This window comes from Dromiciops gliroides, chromosome 3 (genome assembly GCF_019393635.1).
Source record: "Dromiciops gliroides isolate mDroGli1 chromosome 3, mDroGli1.pri, whole genome shotgun sequence".
Taxonomy (NCBI): domain Eukaryota; kingdom Metazoa; phylum Chordata; class Mammalia; order Microbiotheria; family Microbiotheriidae; genus Dromiciops; species Dromiciops gliroides.
The window spans coordinates 253,560,257-253,583,753 of NC_057863.1; the positions used below are offsets into that span (position 1 = coordinate 253,560,257).

A 23,497-nucleotide genomic window follows, 5' to 3' on the forward strand; every position below is an offset into this window, starting at 1 on the left:
ATTAGGGGAGGGAAATAAAAATATTTTTCAAAAGCTAATGGTTTATGCAATTTACCCACCAAAATATTTTGAGGAGTAACCACATTTGAACATATATCTAATTCAGAAGACCTAAGAATAATCCTGACCATAAAATTAACTATGAATAAAACGAGTAGCTTAAAAGGGTTAGGAAAACATATCTTATGGATTAGATTCTTAGATTATAATCAGATCCCAACCAGCCATATGTCAAGACACACAGTACCTACCCATCAAAGGCATCTTGCCATCTGCTTAGTTGTGCACATTGCCTCCCCCTTTCTTACTTTTCCCATCTTTTGCTCTCACTCACAAAACAATAATCAAACACTGTAACTGCATTTCTACCATTGGCCGCCCTATGTCTTATAAACCTCTATTAGAATGTAAGTTACTTGGGGCAGGAACTCTCCCACTTTTGTCTTTGCCTCCCCATCATCCAGCACAATGCCTATATTATGAGAGACACTTAACAAAGGCCTATAGATCCACAATGGTGGATGGAATTTTCACACTGGGAGCTCCCTCCATCAGCAAAATCACAGGTCTCACCTCTTCCCTAAAATGTTGTGAATTAGCATCTTACTCATCTGTTTTCTTGTGTGCTTCAAAAAAAAAACACTTAGAGCAAGTGAGGAAGTATAGTCTAGTGGATATAGTTCTGGATATGGAATCAAAAAACCTGAGCTGGAATCCTGCATCAGACATTTGTTTACTGTATGACTTTGGGCAAATTACTTAATCTCTCTAAGCATCAGTTCATAAAAATGAGTTTATTAATATTTATCTCACAGGGTGGTAGTAGGAATCAAATGAGATAATATATGTTAAGTATTTAGCAAAACTTTAAGTACTACATAAGTACAAGTTGTCATTTTTCCCTTAAAGTTTCTTTTCAGGTTTATTCATCTCTTCCTTCCTTTCCAACACAGAAGATTAATATTTCATTAAGGGGCAGCTAGATGGCTCAGTGGATAGAGCACTGGCCCTGGATTCAGGAGGACCTGAGTTCAAATCCAGCCTCAGACACTTGACACTTACTAACTGTGTGACTCTGGGCAAGTCATTTAACCCCAATTGCCTCACAAAAAAAGATGATGCTGTTTATACAATATATTTTAAAGCATTTTACATAATTTTTTCTCACAACAACCTTGTAAGATAAGTACTGCAGATTTTATTATCCCATTTTACAGATTAGGAAGAAATATTCTTTCTTAAGATAAATCCTTCTACCTCTGCTCTTGATCCTGTGAAACTTCCTCAGAACCCTCACTTTGTCAGTTATCTTCCTTCTTTCTTGCATCATTGATTGTTGTTGTTCCCCTCACCCTACAAGAATAAATAGTTCCATCCCTATGCTAAAACATTCCTTCTTTCATTTTCATGATCCCTTAGTGTTATCCTGTCTGTGTTCTGAAAACAGTAATTTACATTTATTACTTTTATTTCCTAACCACTCATTCATTCTATAACTTCTTACAATCTGACTTTTGTCCCCACTATGCCTTAGAAACATCCTCTTCGAAGTCACCAAATTACCTATAATCTCTACACTCAAAGGACTTGCTATACTGATCAAATAACCAAGGGGTCACTTTATAGAAAGCAACAAAGGATCAAGAAATCTCATTTAGAAGAAAAAAGTTCTAGAAAATGAAAGAAAATAATGGGGGGGAGGAAAGAAAGGGAAATAAAAGGGGGTCTTCATTAGCAGAAATCAAACAATATTATAAAGCAGTAGTCCTCAAACTGGATTAAAAAAAAACTATAAAAGTAGATTGGTAGGACAATCTAGATAGCAAGATGGAGAAGTACTTGAATGTGGTAGCTCAGTATTCAATAAACCCAAGAATGCCAACTATTAGGGAAAAGATTCTTTATTCAACAAGAACCTATTAGAAAACTATTTAGCAGAAAATATGTTTAGAATAATATTTTATAATGTATGTCACAATAAGAACTGACCTGAATATAAAAGTTCCATCAAAATACCCCAGAACTAGGATAATAATTAATTATTCAACAAATAGTGAATAATGAGAAAATTGGAAAGCAGAAATGAGGTATAAACCATCATCTCACACTGTATAACAAGATAAGCTCCAATTGGATATATGAGTTAGATGTCATAAACAAATTAGAGAAACAAGGAAGAAATTTTCATATCTATGAATGGGAGAACAATTTGGAACAAAACAAGGAATTGAGAGATCACAGAAAATTAAAATAATTTTAATTCTATAAAATTTGAAAGCTTTTCCAGGAGCAAAATCAGTTCAGCTAGAATAAGAAGAGGGAAAATGAGGGAGAAATATATTATTCAATACCTCTAATTAATGTTTTATATCCAAGATATCTAGAAAATTGATATATACATAATAACATGATCAATATATATGCATCCCAATATGTCAATGGCTAAAGGACATGAACGGTTTTCAAAAGAAGAAATGAAAACTATTAAATACATACTTCAGATAACTAATATTAAAATAAATCATCTTAAATTTTACTTTATGCCCATAAAATTAGCAATGATAGGGCAGCTAGGTGGTGCAGTGGATAAAGCACCGGCCCTGGATTCAGGACCTGAGTTCAAATCTGGCCTCAGACACTTAACACTTACTAGCTGTGTGACCCTGGGCAAGTCACTTAACCCTCATTGCCCCACAAAAAAAAAAAAAGGCAACTGAATTCAGATTAGTTGCAATGACCAATCTTGGTCCCAGAGAATAGATAGACATAATTCCTTCCTCTCAGTAGAAAGATAACAGATTATAGGTGTGGAATACTATGTGTACTATCAGATACAGTTGATATTTTCAGTCTATTTTGCTTAACTATTTTTCTTTGTTACAAGGGAGGTTCAATGGAGGAGGAAAATATTAAGAGATAATTATGGTGTAAAAAACCAAAAAGCACCAATAAAGAAACAAAGGACCTTTTTAGTCATTATCATCCTTAACCTCTCTGAAGAAAATGATATCATTAACTAACCCTTCTTCCTAGGAACTTCCCCCTGCAATTCTATGACAATGTACAATCTTGGTTCTATTTCTAGCTCTCTGGCCATTTCTTCTTTTTCTCTTTTAGTGGTTCCTCTTCTTCCTTCTACTTAAAGTTAACTCCTTCTTCTCCATCATCAATTACTATCGATTCTATCTCCAAAATTCCTACTAATACACATTACTCCTTTCCATCTCTTCTGCTTTCATTATTGATCAGACTCTCTAGCTTTTACAACAATACCCTTACTAATCATTTTCTTACTCATTCAAGTTCAAACATCTCTTATGGATTATCATAGTTAAGATACCTCCTAACTTTGCCTACAAGCTTCTCTACTACGTCCACCTTTACTCCATCCATACTAAAGATTGCTGCTAATATGTAGTGGTGCTCAAAACTGTCACTAAATCCTCATTACCTGCTAGAGACACTCTAGGCTCTTTAGATCAGCACTTAAGAACTTCCACGATCTGATCCTAACCTACCTCTTCAACTTCTTCCCTCGCCACTTCCTCCTATACTCTGGTCCAATGTGACTGGTGTGCTCACTATTCTCAAGTTTCTCCCCATTCCAATTCATCTTCTATTCAGCCACCTAAAGTTCAAATCTGATCATGGCAAGCCTACTCAACAAACTCCAGTGTTTCCCTATCACCTCCGGGATCAAATACAAAATCCTCTGTTTGGCATTAAAAACCCTTTATAACCTAGTCCCCTCCTACCTTTCCAGTCATCTAAACCTTACTCCCTTCCATGTATCCTTTGACCCACTAGCCGTCTTACTGTTCCATGAACATTCCATCCCAGTTCCGGGCATTTTCTCTGCCTGTCCCCCATGCTTGGAACATTCTCCCTCCTTATCTCTGCCTACTGGCTTCCCTGGTTTCTTTCCTTTAAGTCTTGACTAAATTTCCATCTTCTAGAGGATGCCTTTCCCAACCCTTCTTCCCCGCCCCCCCCAGGGCAATGAGGGTTAAGTGACTTGCCCAGGGTCACACTGCTAGTTAAGTGTCAAGTATCTGAGGCTGGATTTGAACTCAGGTCCTCCTGAATCCAAGCCAGTGCTTTATCTACTGCGTCACCTAGCTGCCCCTCCCAACCCTTCTTAATTCTAAATCCTTCCCTATCATATCTACTTCCTATTTATACTGTATATAGTTTTGGGTCCATATTTGTTTGCTCGTTGCCTCCTCCATTAGACTGTGAGTTCCTTGAAGGACAGGGAATATCTTTTGTCGTTTTTTGTACCTCTACTGCTTAGTAAAGTGCCTAACACATAAAGTTGTTAATTGACTGACTATCCCCCATCTCTATACCTTTCCTTTTGCTTTCTCCCATGATACAATTTTATCTCCCCTCCTTTCTGCCCATCCAAATCTTTTATATTATTCAAGGCCCACTCAAAACCTACCACCTTCCTTAAGTTAATTTTTAATCATCCCACTCACAATTACCTCTTAGAGCACTTACCATCTGTGACAGTCAGTCGGCACTCATTTTATGCTGCCTCATAACGTCTTTTGAATTATCATCTTGCTTTATTATTTATCTTTCCATATGTGTACATTCTGATGCCCTAACAAGGAAGGCCCTTGAGGGCAAATGGTCTGTATCCTCTTCATCTTTTTCTTTCTTTCTTCAGGGCAATGAGAGTTCAGTGACTTGCCCAGGGTCACACAGCTAATAGGTGTCAAGTGTCTGAGGTCTGATTTGAACTCAGGTCCTCCCGAATCCAGGGCCAGTGCTTTATCCATTGTGCCACCTAACTGCTCCCTCTTCATCTTTCACTACTTCCTCCTACTCCAAGGGCACATGTTTTGTATCCATGGACATAAAATTTAATAATATAAATATTTGATTAAAAATTAATATTTAATTATATATAATATGAATAATATAAATAAAATTTTTGAATGAATGTTGCTACTCCACTTTGAACTGTCCTCTTGTCTCAATTCAATAAATCTAAGAATATCCATGTAGTGCTGACTAAAATTCCTTGCCTTTTGCTGATCCTTGACTATATTTTCTTAGCACCTGTGGTCTGGTTTGTCTTACTCCATCAAACACCTGATTGTGTGCCATATGTTATTTAATGTATCTAAATTGTCTTGCTAACTAGATTAGAAGCTCTTCAAAGGCAGATATTTTGTATTTTTGCAGCATTTCCTATGGTATTGGGCATGCTTTTGTTTAAAAATATATATGTGTGTGAGAAATCTAAAGCAATCAATCAACATTAATACTAAACAAACATGTATTCATTTAACTAAATAATACTTTCTAAGCTATAGACCATGATAATTCCAAAGTGAGGATACTTGCACTACATGGATTTAAAAGTGGTCAGCTCAGTCTCTGTGACATAAAATCTGAGCTGTTTATTCTTCTTGGAAGCTAGCGAGTGCTAGAAGTGCATTGTGATTTTTTTGCCAACTGGGTATTCATTCTATATGCAGAATGTCCTTTCTGCTAATTCAGTTCAGGGAAACTGGAACAGTGACTACTTTTAAACAAACTGAAGCCATTGAAATGTTTTCCTTACCGACAGTACAACTCACAGCTCTAGAGCCAGTAAGGCTTAATTCGAGAACACATTTAATATGTGGCGTGACAGGTTCATTATAGATTTGTGTATGCATGTGTATATGTGCATATGCATTGTATACCTATCTATACATATATGTGTATCACAAGTAAATAGTAATCATATAATAAAAGTATATTATAGTATATATAGTAATAATATGTAACTAATATGCACTTATCTGGGGTTTGAAAACCAAATACATAACATATATGCATGTCTGGGTATGTTTATACATACATGTATATGCATATACATGCATGTGTGTATATAACATGTGTATAAAATATATTTGTGTTTTTGTTTCTTGAGTGCCCAGATAAAGTATTTTCTTTTCATTTTGAGGTTTTCATTTTCATTGGATTCATGGCAATTTTTGACTCTTGTAAATATTTTTTTAGAGTCATGCTTCTAAATAAGATTATGTGGGTTAACTATATTTAGTATTTGGGGAATCTATCATTCTATTTTGTATAGGATTGCAATCTTTGTATTTATATTTCTAGTGCCTTGTATGGAATAAGCACTTAATAAATAAGTTTCTTTTCTCATATATTACTCAATGTAGTCCAACCCCACCCCAGCCCACCCCAACACACACACACACACACACACACACACACATTTTGCAGAAATGAAAACTGAGGCCCAGAGATGTTATGTGATATACCTAGGGTAAAACAACTATTAACTGGCAAGGCCAGGAATTAAACATGGGTTCCGTGAATCCAAATTCGATGTCCTTTTCATTGCACCAGAATTTTTAAAAAAACAACAAACTATTAAACATGTAACTAAGTAACATCACCAGATTGGCTTCAAGATCATATTTTTTTTTTGTCCACAGCAATTCTTTAAAACTGTCTAGTAAAACAAAGTGGGGGTACATTGTAGGAGTAAGTGCTTATTCCAAAATCCCAATTCTGGAGGTAGACAAAAAGCAAAAAGAAGAAATGGACTTCTAAGCAAGAGAGATCTAGGTTTAACTCTTGTCTTCAACATTTATTAATCATGTGAGTGTGTACAAGTCATTTAGAGCTTTCTAGCTATTCCAGAGCCAGAGAGAGCATGATAGACTGGGTGACCTGTAGACAAAGGGAAGGGTGTGTGGTTCTGTCTTCCACACTTGTACAAAGCAGAGGAAGAGGCCTATAAAGTTTGGGTTGTAGATTTTACCAACAGGACCGGCTTCTTTGAGGGTATCAGGAAGGACATAATCCATACAACTTGCCCAGGAGCTTTTCTTGCGATAGTTTCTTTATCAATTTAAGAAGAGGACTGAGTTGTTCCTTGCTGCTAAAGACATCCTTGCCAGGCAGTTTGTACACACGGAGGTAAGAAAGTTCAGCTCAGCACCAGCAACTGTCCTTCCAGATGGGACTACACCCAACAGCACCATTGTATGTTGTCTGTAAGAAAAGGAAACTATGACATTTCGATCTCCCAAAATCCTAAAACTAAGGAAAAAATGGGTGAAGATCCCCTAAGGCTCTAAAAAAGTGATCTCTGCAAATAGACCTGTGTTTGGGTAGTTGCTAGAAGAGAACTTATTGATAAACCCATCCTTAGGGTGGCTCATACTTACCAGAAATACAAGACCAAGAAGAACTACTGACCAAGTATCTAGGATGTGGTCATGAACCCTGTGAAACATTCCTTCAGAGGATATGCAATCACTAATGCATTGGGAAACCATTCCTCAGTCTCACAAAGACAGCAGCTGGTTACAAGGTTGGCTTCTTCACTGCCCAGTGCAATGGTTGGCTTTGAGGTAACAAGACTGTATGGGAGAAGGAGGAGCAGGGCCCAGGATCTTGACAAGTGAAATTATTTTAGCAAAAAATTTTTCTTTAATTTCTTTGTATCTCCATTTCTTCACCTGTAATGTTTAGTCATTTTCAGTTGTATCCAACTCTTTGTGACCCTATTTGGAGCTTTCTTAGCAAAGATACTGGAGTGGTTTGCCATTTCCTTCTCCAGCTCATTTTACAGATGAGGAAAGTCAGGCAAACAGGGTTAAGTGACTTGTCCAGGGTCACACAGATAGTAAGTATCTGAGGTCACATTTGAACTCAGGTCTTCCTGATTCCAGGCTCAGCACTCTATCCACCAAGCCACCTACCTGCTATTTCTTACTGTATTTTTATTAAGATCAAATGAGATAATGTTATGTATAAAGGAAGTGGTGTGCTGGAACCAACTCTAATGAGAGCCAAATGTTAAATTGTTTCTCATTAAAATTTAAATTGTTTAAAAAAATAAATGTTCAAAATTGTTTTAACATGTAATTGGAGGGAGGGAGTAAAATATTGTTTAAAAATTTTAAATTGTTAAATTTTCATTGTGAGCTTTCATATCTCAGAATGAACAAACCACAGATCAGGGATCAGTTTATCATTTTGTTGATTGTCTAGACTTAAGAAAGTTATGGGCAAAAGTGTGTCGTGTGTGTGTGTGTGTGTGTGTGTGTGTGTGTGTGTGTGTGTGTGTATTTTTTAAAGACATGATTGTTACACAGCCCTGTATAAAGGGAAAGGGTCTAGCCATGGAAACCACCTTGTTTATTCTGCAAGTATGTCTCCCAGAAGCCTCTGTGGAGTTTACCAGCTTTCATTTTACCCCATTTAAAAGGCTATCAGAAATTCATCAAGGAATGAGGTCAGGAGGTTGTCTCAAGAGACACAGGTTGGAGATACAAAGGAGAAATGGCAGCCAGGATGTGGCCCTGACATCCTGTTTGCCTGGCTGCTATACCAAGAAACAGCCTAGAATGTCTAGAATGCCCCTAGGCTCCTGAGCTTAACACCTTTGTGTGATGATGCTGGCTTGAAGTTGTGCTAACAAGCCTAGTAGACCCAATGATGTCCGAGAATACCAACTTGATACTTTGCCATGATTGATTTGATGAATGCTGCTTCTGTTATGTTGTGGAGAAACCCTCTCCAAAGTGGGAAGCCAAAGAGCAATACTCTCCAGGAGACATATTGGGAGAAAATGGCTATAGAAAATAGGTAGCTAGAGTGCTTGCTAATTAATTTCTCTCCTTGTTACTTACCTTGCAATTGACATTAAGTAAATGTTCTTTCTTTTACTATGATATCACTATGATTTATTATGGTTTGGTCAGGGGAAACTGAATATAAATACGGGCTTGTGAGCAGGGGATTTAAAGAGATGATTAACTCTTGAGTACCATGGACCTTGGATTCAACAATAGGAAACCATATTAGGAGAGCTGGATGTTTCCTGTGTAAGAGGTTATAATAAAGACTAACCATTTTTAACCTTGAAGTAACTAAAATATATTGGCTTTGATGTTTGATGTAACATGTTGTAGAGAATTTGGTTATTAGAACGCATTCTACTTCAAATATTTTAATAGTATTTTATTTTGTTCCAATTACATGTAAAGACAAATTCTAACATTAACTTTTAGGGGCAGCTAGGTGGCACAGTGGATAAAGCACTGGCCCTGGATTAAGGAGGACCTGAGTTTGAATCTGGCCTCAGACACTTGACACTTACTAACTGTGTGACCCTGGGCAAGTCACTTAGCCCTCATTACCCTGCAAAAAACAAGAACAAAAAAACCAAAACAAAACATTCATTTTTTAAAATTTTAAGTTCCAAATTTTCTCAAATTTTTGAGTAATAGATATTAGTAGTCTAATGTCAAAATAGTTTAAAACATAGCACACAATTCAAGGAATTAGACATTTAAGTTTTCAAATAAATACAAATTCAAATATTAGAAGTGAATAAGAGTCAACTCCTTCCATTTCCCCCACACCTTCTCCCAGTATGATATTGTAGAAAGTATAATTAAATATGGAGTCAGGAAGCCTAGTTCAAATTTTGACTCTGTTATTTACCACCTGAATAACCTTGGACATGTCATATGATATCTCTGGGTCTGAGTTTCCTCATCTGTAAAATGAGCAAATTGGATTTAATGATGGTCTCTTCCACCTCTATAATCCCATGATAATATAAAGTATTCCTATTATGAATATATGCCTATTGGATAATAGGACACCAGAGGAAAATGACAAATGTTGTGGTGGATATTGGGAAAATAAAACATTAATACACTCTTGATAAAGTTGTAAACTGATTCAAACATTCTGTAGAGCAATTTGGAACTATGGTCAAAGGGCTATAAAACCATGCATACCCTTCAATTTAGCAATACCACTATTAGGTTGATATCCTAAAAGAAATTTTTAAAAAGTTGAATTTGAAATTGGGGTGATGCCCATCAATTGGGGAATGGCAGAACAAATTGTGGGATGATATTGGGATGGAACACTATTGTGCTATGGGAAATGATGAGCAGGAAGCTATTGAAAAGGCCTAGAGAGAGACATACATGAGCTGATGCAAAGTGAAATGTACTGTATACAAAATAACAGCAATATTGTAAGATGATCTGCTGTGAATTTCTTGATTATTTTCAGCAAGGCAATGATCCAGGACAACTCTGAAGGACTTATGAAAAATGCAATATATCTGCAGAGAAAGAACTGATGGTATCAATTTTCATTTGTTCTCTTTCACAACCCGACTAATATGGAAATGTTCTGCATGGTTGCACATGTATAACTTATATTGAATTGCTTGAGCTCTTAATGGGGGATAGGGAGGGAGGGAGGAAGAGAATTTGGAACACAAAGTTTTAAAAATCAATGTTAAAATTTGTTTTTACATGTAACTCGGGGAAAAATTCTAAATAAATAAAATAAACTTTAAAAAAGGGGATATATGCCAACATTTCCAAGGGAAGATTTTTTTTTTTAATCTTCTGTAGAAAAAGAAATGTAATAGCCAATTCTCTATCATCACTTATCTTCAATTATACCTTTCAACTCTAGACTTCTCTGGCCCATGCTGCCTTTTAGAGGCCAAGATTTAGACATCCAGGGAGAACCACATGCTGTAGTTGAAAGAAGACTGGAAGAGGAATCCATAGAACCCAGTACTAGTCTTGCCTCTGCCAGTCACTAGCTGCATGACCTTGAACAAAAGACTCATCTCTCTGGGCCTCAGTATCCTTAACTTTAAAATAAAAGTGTTGGACTCTATGACCTCTAAGGTCTCTTAGAGATTGTAACTTACCACAAAAGTACTGAAATTAGATCTCAAGGTCTGAGTTCTTTCAGCTTTATTATTTTCTCCCATTTCAAATCATGTTACTATAGGTAGGAGGGGACTAGAATGTAAAGGGCTTTGACGGATAGATAGAAGATTTTGTATATTTGATCCTAATGGTGATAGGGAGCCACTGGAGTCTATTGAATATGATGATAGCATAGTCAGATCTCAGTTTAGGAAGATTCCTTGACAACTTAATGGAGGAGAATTGAGTTAGGGAGACCAATCAGAAGACTATTGTAATAGCCTAGGCATCAAGTGATGAGAGCCTACACCAAGGTAGCCACAGTGTCAAAGGAAAGAAGAAGGACATATACAAGAGATGTTAAAAAGGTTTAATTAAGAATTTGACAACATAGGGGATGGGATATAAGAGAGATTGAGGGAATCTGAGGGTGTTACCTGAGATGCAAGTCTGGGTGACTGAAAGCCTGGTGGTACTCTCAATGTTGATGTTCTGATGGGGATGTCAAGAAGGAGAGGTTTGGAGAGTTTGGAGGGGTAAAGACAGGGACCAATTAGATAGATAGATAGATAGAGAGAGAGAGAGAGAGAGAGAGAGATGGATGGATGGATGGACAGATGGATAGAAGAATGAATGAATGAATGAATGAATAGTAAAAAGACATTAATAGACCAGAGCAAAAATTAAGATCAAAGATGTTAGGAACCTATACTAAGACAATGGCATTGGGATAGAAAAGAAGACACAGTTTTGAGATATACTGTAAAGAAAGAACAATCAAAATTTGGTGGGAAAGGGAAGAAGAAGGAATTAGAAATTACTTAGGGGCTTCAAGGGTAACCACAGTAGCACCATTAACAAAAGTAGAGAAATCAGAATGAACAATTTATCCTTGATGACATGTTAAGCTTTATATATGTTAAATCTCAACTGATAGTGGGACATTCTGATAGAGAGAGCCAACAGGCAGTTGTACGTGTAGGACAGAAAAGAATTCAGGGCTGAAGTTATAGATTTGGGAGGCATTTGCATAATGGTAAAAGTTAAAGTTGCAGTAAGTGAATAGGATCATTGAGTGGAGTGTACAAAGAAGAAACTATCTAAGCCCAAACCTTGGAGAACACTCACATTTAGGACATGAAAGAAGAGGGACCAGCAAAGCAGAGAAAGAGCAGAGAGGTTGAAGAGAAACAGGAAAACCAGGATTGTACAATATTATTGCTGCTAAAGGTGGAGTTTCCAGAAAGAATCAGAATCAATTTCCCAGCAGTTTGTAATTAAAAACCTGCATGGCTCTCTTCATGGTGGCAAAGAATTGGGAATTATGGGGTTGCCCATCAATTGGGGAATGGCTGAACAAGTTGTGGTATATGAATGTAATGGAATACCATTGTGTTGTGTGAGATTAAAATTGGATATTAGATCATAAATCTCCCCTACTTAACTTTTCCCTTAATTTATCTCCCAGACTAGTAAATGGAAGAAGCTTCTGGTTTCCTAGATAGAGCCTTTATTGTATGGTAGTCACAAGGTGATGTTGATTAGAAGGATGGGAAAATAGAAATACAATACAAATCGTCTTAAGTCTAGGCTTAGTCTATATTCCTTATAAAAACTCACCAAACCGAAAAGGCCACCTTTGGAGAGAGAGAGAGACCGTCTGTGCCGCGCCGTCAGGAGTCCCGCCAAGCAGGCAAAAAGGCCTACTCCCGTTCTCTCCACCCCGGAAGTCAAAAACCCGGCAGGCAGTCTGACATGCGCAGCAGGCGGACTGTTCATCTCCTCCCCAAAAGGGTGGTCCTTGAAAAACTGGCGTCTTTCAGTTATCCTAACCGACTGTTAAAAACTTTCATATTTTAACACAGTTGTAAGAAACAATGAGCAGGCAGATTTCAGAGAAACCTGGAAGGACTTACATGAACTGATGCTGACTGAGAGGAGCAGAACCAGGAGAACATTGTGCACAGTAACAACAACATTGTGTGGTGAACAATGAGGATAGACTTGGCTCTTCTTAGCAGTGCAACAATCCAAAACAGTTTCACAGAACTCATGATAGAACATGTTTTCAACATCCAGAAAAAAGAACAGTGGGTTATGTGTGCAGATTGAACCATACTGTTTCTACTTTTAGACTTTTTTCCTTCTTTTTTGAGGTTTTTCCCTTGTGCTCTGATTCTTCTTTCACACGATGACTAATGTAGAAATATGTTTAATGTGATGGTACATATACAACCTATATCAAACTGCTTCCTGTCTTGGGGAGGAGGGAGGGAAGGGAGAGTGGGAGAAAAGTTTGGAACTAAAAATCCTGTGAAAACAAATGTTGAAAACTATCCTTATATGTAACTGGAAAATAATAAAATACTTTTTAAAAACCCCTGCATGGTTCATAAATATTTTATTTCCTAAAATCATTAAATGTTAGACTTGGAAAGACATTTAGGAGCTATTAAGTCTCAAACATTATTTTATATATGAGAAAACTGAGGTTTAATGTCATATGGTTAATAAGTGGTAGAACTTGGATTTGAACCCCAGGTTCCAGACTCCTAGTCCAGTCCTCTTTTTTGGGGGGTTGGGGGGCCTGGGCAATGAGGGTTAAGTGAATCACCCAGGGTCACACAGGTAGTAAGTCTCAAGTGTCCGAGGCTGGATTTGAACTCAGGTCCTCCTGAATCCAAGGCCAGTGCCACTAAGCTGCCCCCCTAGTCCAGTCCTCTTTTAACTATGCCATGCTGCTTCCTTCTATTCCATTTTTCCTAAATATAATAGTCCATTAGTAATAGTGTTGCAAAAAAAAGTCAATGTGATATTCTTTTAAATGTAAAGTATGTATTTATTATAATAAAACATAAGATATATAGATAGAAGAAACAGTGAAGTTCTGAAGAGGTATTATTATTTTTTGAAGAGGTATTATTATAATAAATTTAATATGTGCTTTAAAAAAACTCCAAGCTATGCATAATAGAGATTCATGGTTTTATATGCACAGTCCTCTTTTTTCCATTCTTCTCTGTATGCAAAAATATTTGTTAATATGTATTGTATTTGGGGGGCAGCTAGGTGGTGCAGTGGATAGAGCACCGGCCCTGGAGTCAGGAGTACCTGAGTTCAAATCCGACCTCAGACACTTAACACTTACTAGCTGTGTGACCTTAGGCAAGTCACTTGACCCCAATTGCCTCACTAAAAAAAAAAAAGTATTGTATTTGTAATAAAACAATTAATAAAAATATAATAGGCTATTTTCTATAATTATTTTTATTTTTATTTTTTGCGGGACAATGAGGGTTAAGTGACTTAACCAGGGTTGCACAGCTATTAAGTGTCAAGTGTCTGAGGTCAGATTTGAACTCAGGTCCTCCTGAATTCAGGGCCAGTGCTTTATCCACTGTGCCACATAGCTGCCCCTATTTCCTATAATTATTCATTTAAATCAAAGCCAAAGACTTTAGACTATAAGCCCCTAGAGAATATGAATAGTGGCCAGAAGAATATGCTTTATGATCTTCTGATCTTCTGATCAGTCATCAATCAATAAACATATATTAAGTGCTTACTAGGTACCAGGCACTGTGCACAGGGAATGCAAAAGGAGGCAAAAGATAATCCCTCCCTCAAGGAGTTTATGAATCCAATAGGGGAGACAATATGAAAACAACCATATACAAATCAGGCTATATACAGCATAAATAGGGAATCATTAAGAGAGAGAAGGAACTAGAATTAATAGGAGTTGGAGGGGGCAGCTAGGTGGCACAGTGGATAAAGCACTGGCCCTGGATTCAGGAGGACTTGAGTTCAAATTCGGCCTCAAACACTTGACACTAGCTGTGTGACCCTGGGTAAGTCACTTATCCCTCATTGCCCTACCAAAAAAAAAAAGAGGGTTTAGATGGGACTTACAAGAACCCAGGGAGGTCAGTGGTCAGAGCAGAGAAGAGATCATGTTCCAGGCATGAAGGACAGCTAGAGAAAGGGCCCAGTCTTGTTAAATGGACAGCTACGTGGCCTAAATTCAATAGGAATTTGTTCAACCCTGCGTAGGATTGTACTCCCATAAAGATCTAAGTGAAGAAGATATAAAAGATGAGATGATAATATTTCAGAATAATTCATTACCATCAAGTGAATGCAGGAATGAGGGGTAGGGGGGATGGAACAGGGCAGAAAGCAGGGGAGGGCAGGAAATAGAATAAAGAGGAGTCATTAAGAGAAAGAAAAGAGAAAGGGAAGGTACCAAGAAGGAGCTATTTGGGAAAGGGAGGGAGGCAGGGTTTATAAAACTACTTACTGTTCTGCTGGCTCCATATATCATCATGAGAGTTGAACAGCCTGGTCTCTTCTCTACTCCTGCCTCCACCCCCTCTCCAGCTCCTAAACCATTGGAGATCAAAACAGGGGGGTGTATGCTGCCCACTCACTGTTGTCTTAAATTGGTATTAGTACTGAAAAATCCAATTTAAAAGTGAAAAGAGGCTTTTTAATAAAACCCTTGTACTCAATTAATTTATTTAGACCTTTTGCAATATCTGAAACTCATGCAGATTCCTAAAAGGGGGAAAGATTATTTTGATTCTCAATTTCTGAAATATATAAAAATGTAGTATATCCCCTTTACAGCAATGAAAATACCTTTTAAGTTTCTAATTTGCACATTAAGGAAGAACACTGGCACAATAATGCCATAGCAGTAAATTATGTCTAGCTGAATTTGTCACCACATAAGACAGTTTACAACACAAGTTATAAAGACCCAAACCTCTGAGAAAATTTTATTTTGCATGGACACCTTACAACACAGCAAACTAATAAAATGTGACTTGCCCACAAAGAACCAGCTTTGTCTATAAATACTATAGCTCCTTTGGAAAAAAAATAATTTTGCTATAATTAGCCTTTTGCTTTATTGAAAAGTACTGTTTATCTTAAATTCCATATTACTCCATTTTTACATATTTATGGTACAGAGAAGGTTATTTTTCTGATGGTATGTAGACTTTACTACAGTAACTATTTAAAACATTAACACATTAACATCTGCACATTGACAAAAAAGACACAAATAGAAGATACCTCTGAGAGATTAATATTAGTGCACGTTTAGTGGCTGGAATCTCTTCAAAGCACACACTTAAATTATCTCCTCTTTATTAATATCGAGTTAAATGAGAAGTTATCTTTTTCCCCTTAGGCATAGAGCTGCTAAAGATCACATACATTAGTGTGTCAGAGCACAGCTGTTTTTCTGCCCCTTTGCTTAAACTGCACTCTTTCCACTTGTTGAAAAAGTATGTGTCTAAACAGCTTGTCTGCCCCTCCACAAATGCAGCTGAGGAGCAAATATATTACAGTGTTGAAGTGATATCTCCCACAATATGTGCTTTTAGCTTCAACTCTACAATTACTTCTGAAATCCTCTAAGCTAATTGCACCAGCTTGAGAACAACTTCTATCCCTTTGGCTCATTTACAGTTCACCCACATTCTTCAGACTCTCTCATTTCTCCTCATCTTTTCCCCCACCCCCAACCAATGATTTCTTTTTTAGATCTTTTCCCTCCCTTGGATTTTTCACGTATTCTGAGGTTCACTGCTGTTCCCATATACATATAGCTCTTATTAACCAGGCAGGTCTATTCACAGGAGCTATTATTTTTTTTTATTCTTTTTTTTCCCCCCGCAGGGCAATGGGGGTTAAGTGACTTGCCCAGGGTCACACAGCTGGTAAGTTTCAAGTGTCCGAGGCCGGATTTGAACTCAGGTACTCCTGAATCCAAGGCTGATGCTTTTTCCACTGCGCCACCTAGCCGCCCCCACAGGAGCTATTATTAAGGAATGAACTGGTGGGGGGCTGGATGGAGGGAGATAATGATTTCTCCATCACAACAGGATCTTCCTTTAAGTAGATGCTGAACGACCACTTTGCAGGGATGAAACAGGATTTATCCTCTTGAGAGATTGGACTAGATGGTCCATAAGGTGCCTTCCAACTCTCAGATTCTATAATCTAAACAATGAGAGTTTGGATATTTCCTGGGATACTTTTGAACTGCATATTTTTTCCACACTGATTACCCTGTTATAGGATAGGAAGAATATGGCTACTTCCTTTAATACTCCCCATACCCTAAACATAAATATTGCACTGGAACACCATAAAAGTTCATTAGCACTTACCAAATAATAGAATATTTTCTAGGGGCATCTAGGTGGCATAGTAGATAGAGTACTGGCCCTGGAGTTAGGAGGACCTGGGTTCAAATCTGGCCTCAGACACTTAACACTTACTAGCTGTGTGACCCTGGGCAAGTCATTTAACCCCAATTGCCTCACCAAAAAAAAAAATTAAAAAAAGAAGATTTTCTGTTGGGAAGGAAGTAGCCTATAGCTCTTCTGGCTCAGGAAGGAAAATGTGGTGCAGAGGAAAGAATTACAGGTTTGATGTCAGAGGAGTTAGTTGGGTTTAAATCTTGTCTCAGCCATTTACTACCTACTTGAGGTTGGGTAAACCATGACCTCACTGGGTCTGTTTCTTCAACTGTAAAATGAAGAAGTTGGAATGGACCATTTCTAAGTCTCTTCCAGCTTTTAATCTATGATCCTAAGATCAGGGGTCACGAGCAATGTTGTACCCTGAGCTTTCTTGTACAGGCAAGAAGAACCCTCGTGCTTCCTAGCTTTTGTGATACAAAACTCACACTCCCATATTGGATGTCACCATAACTCAAACAGGCCCCTAGGTAAAACTCCAAATAAGCAAACTATTTATTGCGCCACCAACTTTATTTCCTTCTAATAATCTTCTATGGTCGCCACTGCTACTTGTATATCTATGGTTCTGCCATTGTAGAAGTATCAGCCTTCAGACATCTGAATGATAGTGATCCAGGAATCAAATAAGAAATCATATATTCTTTAAATTGGAAAAGCCATTAAATTCACCCAAACAGGAATCCTCGCCACAAAATTCTTGACGAGTGCTCATGCAGCTTCTACTTAAAAACTTACAATAAAGGAAACCCCAGTACCTGATGCTTTGAGGGGTACACAGTGACAACCAACTACTACTCATCTAGACATTTAACTACATGGCTAAAAAGTAAGGTCCTACAGGAAAAAATAATGCCCTAATAACACATTCTGTGCATTGACTTGGATAGTCTTAGCCAAGTTTTAGCCTGATTTGTTAAAGCAGGATTTAAAAAATAACAATATATTTCTTTGAAGAGAAATGAATGAGACATAAAAAATTTAAAATTCATCATTAGGAGAAAAATTAAAAAGGAACTTCCTAAACTGGTGTAACTACAAGCCCAGTATAAGCTTATTCCCATAATTAACTAGCATCATATTAAAATATTCTCCCCCTTCAATTTAATTCAACAAGTAACTATTAAGTTCTCACTGTGGACCAGGCATTGTGTTAGGTTGTAGAGATATAAAGGCAGTAGTAGTATTTATATAGCAGATATATAGATTTGTGTATGTATGTATGTGTGTATATATGTAAAGAGGGAGGGAGAGAGAGAGAGATTTATATAGCATATATAGTAGGAATTATACAGTTCCTACAATGGGCCAGGCACTGTGCCAAGCACTTGTCAAATATTATGGCGTATTATCAACCCTGGGAGATAGGTGTTTCTATTATCCCCATTTTTCAGATGAGGAAACCAAGGCTACAGAGGGTAAGTGATTTGCCCAAGGTCACAAAACTAGTGTCTGAGGCTAGATTTGAACTCAGGTCTTTCTGATTCCAGATACATCATTCTATCCACCATGCCTCCTTAAAGAACTTACAAGCTACTAGAGGAAAACAACAAATATCTAGGTAAATAAACAAGAAATATATACAAAAATAATATTTTAGAGGGAAGAACCATACTTATAATGTCATTTGCTGAGAAGCATGTGTATATGAGAGATAGACAGACACACACACAGACAAAGAGATTTCCTTGTAAAATTTTGCTAAGCACTCAACCCAGAAATCTAAGATCAGCTAAGGTTTTGTCATAGATCAGCTTCTATGGTATAACCCCTAATTTAACATAGTCTTTCTTTCAGGTCAGGTTTCAGTCTGTTAGTTATCCAGACTTGGTTTATAAGGAAATCTGACTTCATTCTTCTGCTTGCCAATCACATGATCTACTTTGCACAAAGGAAAAATCATGTCTTGACTTTCCCAGGCAGGCTGCAAAAGGCCTTTACCACAATTGTATCCGCATTGTGGCAAGGGCCTTAAACAATCATTTCACTCCATTTTCATGTTCTCAGAAGTTTCCACAATATGGAAATTTCAAAATTCTCCCCACCTTGATCTTTCAGAGGCAAGTTTTCAATTCTCCAATCTTTTTTTTTTTTTTTCTCACAGGTTCTCAGAGGTTCTGGCTTATGAGTCATTGAATCTTCTTTCGCTTGGTCCCGAGACCTTTGTTTTACCCTCATGTTAATTGGACTTTCACTCTCTGGTTGTGGCATTTTGCTCTGCTTATTCTATGTTACAGTACTTAATAATTCGTGACAGGGTGCTCTGTGTGTGTGTGTGTGTGTGTGTGAAACTTCCTCAATGTAATCTGAAGTTCAGACGTTACAGTCCTTGTCATCCAGCTGATCATCATAGCATCATAGAATTTTTGAAGTAGAACAAAAGTCGAGTTCTGAACCTTTTTTGTGTGCTGTGAACCCTTTTGGTAGCCTGTTGAAGCCTATGGACCCCTCCTCAGAATCATTTTTTTCAATAACTGAAATGAGAGCTTAGTAAAAAATAGATGTAATTTTCCCATTCTATCATGGACCCCCTCCCTGAAATCTATCCAGCCTCCCATCCACAGTTTACAAATGAAGAAACTGAGGCCCATGGATATTAGGCAGCTTGCCCAACTACCTTGCCCAGCAGTTGCAGCATTGGTGCTAGGAATCAGGACTCCTGCTTGTCAGCCCAGAGCCTTGTCCAATAAACCAGTAAGCCTTGAAAAAAAAAAAAGACAATACTTCGGGGCAGCTAGGTGGTGCAGTGCATTCAGTAGAACCAGAATTCAAATCCAGCCTCAGACACTTGACACTAGCTGTGTGACCCTGGGCAAGTCACTTAACTCTCATTGTCCCCCACACACACACACACACAAAGACAATACTTCCACACAACATAAACCTCCCACCATTCTCTTTCCACTCACCATCACTATTTGTGCTTAAACTTTGTCATGCCGCTCAATTCAAAAAACATTTATTAAACACCTACAATGTGCAAGGCACTGTACTAGAGGTAGGAAATTTTGTCTTAGAAAGGAAAACAATACCTGCCCTCAAAGAGCATAAGTTCTGTAGTCAATAAAATATTCATCTATTTCATATAGTTCTCTAATATAGGTTCTCAGCCTCTTTCCACATCTTTTTTAAAAGCCAGACCAGTGATTCTCTTGGTATAGATAGCTCCCAGGGAGAAAATTCCCTCTACCAATGCAGAACAACTCCTAAACTGTAATTTATAGTCTTACATTGTTGCCTGGAGGCACTGAGAGGTTAAGTGATTTGCTCAGGGTTACTCAGCGAGTAGGTGTTGGAGATAGAACTGGAACACAGGTGCTTCTGATACTGAAGCCTGTTACATTCGAATCATTACTGCCTATAATAACTACAGGTTTTTAAAGGATAAGTACTGTGTTCCTAATACTCCCTCCTCCCCCTTCTCCCATACACAAGAGGCCCTTAATAAGTATGTTTAATGATGGTCAGGGTATGATATGCTTCTACAGGCCGACAATATATCAAATGATGTCTGCAAAACTATTGAATTCCCCACTTATATCTATAAAATAATTTAAATTGTTAGTTATATTTTCATTTCTCCTTCATGCCCCCCACCCCCAATACAAAGCTCTGGGATTGAGAACAATTCTCATTGATGAAAAGCCAAAGGAAAAATGTTATTTTTAATAATTAATCATTGGGTTACATAGAAGATTCCTCCCCCAACTTGTAATGAGTTTTATAACATTTAGAGGACTACTATAATTATGGTTTACCTTTGCTATGTTCTATATGCTATCTGCATCTTGTTATATAGTGTTAAACTGAATCTTCAGGTGCCTACATTAGACTAGGGATAAACCCTCATCTTTAACATTCGATTCCTCATTTGTTCTTGGGCAGAAAATATTCCAGTGAGAGGGCCCTCTTCTAATCTAGCAGGTCTCCTGTTGCATTTTCCAGACTGTGCTCCCTGTTATAGCCATGCACATTCCATAAGGTGTCAGCCCTTATGGAATCGACAAACAGGAGGCAAATCAGATGGATTCCGAAATAAGTGCAAAAAAAAAAAAAAGCTCAAAAAACCATGTATATGTCTTCACCGTGATCACAAAGTATTATTTCTTGTGGCCTCCAAAAGAAAAAATATAAACACCTCAAGATTTACCACTTTATAGTAAACGTCGAAAAATTTTATCAGGAAAAAAATGCCTTTCATTGTATTACTACTGTATCAGATGCTTTATTACCTCGGGCCATTTCATTTTTCCAAGGGATCATTTAAGTATTGTCCAGCAGTTTCCAAAGGGGGGGGGGGAGGAGAGGTTTGGGATCTATTCCAAAGGAAGGGAGGAGCTTTTAAAATTCTGGATTAAATCCGGTTAAAAGTACACAACTTTATCCTTTGGACATTAGTCATGGCCGCAGTTTAAGGGAGAGTGAAATATAACTACCTAAAGAAGGGAGGGCAAAGAGGGAGGGGGAGAAACTTCCTTCTTTTTGGAATCGGAAAGACTTCAACAGTTATATTTCCTAAACCTAATCCCTCTCCTTGAAAAGCACCTACAAAGTTAGAAGCAATCCTAAGAATAACAGCTTCTCTTACAATGCTCAAGTCTCCTTACATCTGGTTATTTTTCAGATGAAGAATTAGACAAAAATAATACAAGTGGGAAATAAAGAGAATGACCTACTTTACACGGGGGGTGGGGGGTGGAGAGCTCTCGGTGAATGTTTTGATCTAATTGACGGTGTGGATTTGCATGACCAAATAAGGCGGTGCTAGTTATGTCGGGGCTGCTGAGACTCAAGCCTTGAACTTGGGGTGGGGGTGGGTGGAGAGGAAGAAAAGAGATTGAAGAGAGCAGCCAACCTTCAAGCCCCTCAAACCTAGTGGAACACCTAGGGGAAGCCCTCTTTCTAACAGTTAGTGGAACTCAAGGAAAGGGTTTGACAAAGGGACAGGTGGGGGCGCATTCTTTCTCCAAGACAGCCTTTACAGCTCTCCCTTACCGCTTTGCCCTAGTATAACAGAACTAGACTAGGATATTTGGGATTGTTGATCTCCACATCAGAAACTCAAGGGCTTGACTTGGGGGGGGGGGGAGGGGGCGGGGGAGTGGTGTGGAGCTGAGGAAGGGGGAGGAGGAATGGGAGGATTTGGGTTTGGCCGTTCTTTGAAGCTGTAATTTTCTGACTCCCTGCCTGCTCCTCAGGGTGGTGGTCTTTCTATGGAAAGAAAAATCTTCCCCTCCTCTCCTATTTTGTATGGAAGGTGTTTGTCTCCAAGTAGGGGGTGATGGGAAGCAGTGGCATTTGGCGACTTTAAAGCTGAGCCTGTCACAGTGGCATCTAAATGCGGTGGGGAGGAGTCCTGCATGGCAAGGTCCTGAAAAAAATCCAGCCGTTTTTCAAGGTACCGCCTGAGTTAGAGCCGCCCTTCTCTGCCCGACTTAAGTTTTGGAGCCATGCGGAATTATCAAACGGCAGCTACTGGTTTATTTTAAGACTATTTATATACATCTGTCTCCTGACTGATATTTGCTGTAGGCTTTGTGAAACCCTCCCTGTTTTTGCTCTACTTATTTTTCCTCTCTCTCCTTCTCCAGCTTCTCCTTTTCTTGGATCCTCGCCTGTCTCCTCCCACAAAGCGAAAAAAAAAAGGTCACGTATGTTTGGAAAAATATGTAGGTCAGTGGAACATTTCCTGCACTTGTGCAAAAGGAGAGGAGGGTGGCGGGGGGAGGGGAAGTCAGGAGGAAGAATTGGGGTGGGGGGGGTAGAGTGTGCTCCTCTGGGCAATCTTCTCCTCCCCCCCTCAAATCTACCTCAGACTTTAGAAGGGGGTGGGGTGGGGTGGGGAAGGGGCAATTAGCATGTTCCTTTTCATCCCTGACCCATTTTCCGGACCAGCTACATTCTCCTTGAGATACCGATTATTTTGAACTAGCTGCGGTAGCTAACGCCGCCACCTCCCCCCAACACACCTCAGCCCTACTCCACATCGACCATGGCCCCCCATGCTCCACACCCTCTTCCTCTGAAGCCCCTCTCCCCAACTAATTCGGAAACCACAAGCGTTATCTAATATTCCCTAAAGAGAATTCACTTTCCAGTGTGCAAGGGCACCAAAGCACAGACCTATGCTCCCAAAGCAGTGTTGGGGGGAAGAGAGGGGGCGGACCGACACTCACATCCACGCACGCAAATACACGCAGGTGAGAGTGGGAGGGGGGTGCCAAACGCAGGCTTTTCAAGGAGCTGGGGAGAGGGTAGAATCTTTCTGCCCCCCGGGTGCCAACTTTGATAGGAACTCTTGCACCATCTCTCCTTGGCCCGCTCATCTCGAGACCACAGCCCCTGCCCCCCACCATCGCCTGCCCTCATACCCCCGCCACTGCTTGCCCACCCCCACCTCCAAGCCATCGGCCAGCTGCGAGGCTACCAGGCTGCAGCGGGACCCCAGGCGCCCGCGGGGAGCCCGTCCCCTCCGGCAGCAGC

The 23,497-nt window shown here is 38.7% G+C and overlaps 1 protein-coding gene across 5 annotated transcripts in view; it reads left to right on the plus strand.

The window, feature by feature from the left end:
• Positions 1–21,834: 21,834 nt before the first annotated feature.
• Positions 21,835–23,497, plus strand: part of NPAS2 (neuronal PAS domain protein 2) — a 253,145-nt gene continuing 251,482 nt past the window's right edge. The window contains exons 1-2 of one of the 5 annotated variants that reach the window (XM_043997547.1): positions 21,835–21,961; positions 22,606–22,687. In XM_043997547.1, coding sequence (XP_043853482.1) covers positions 22,668–22,687 — 20 coding nt within the window. In that variant the 5' untranslated portion in view covers positions 21,835–21,961; positions 22,606–22,667. Of the gene's footprint in view, positions 21,962–22,190; positions 22,413–22,605; positions 22,688–23,497 lie in introns of those variants that run through there. The other 4 variants (XM_043997546.1, XM_043997544.1, XM_043997543.1 and 1 more) reach the window with 4 other exon arrangements.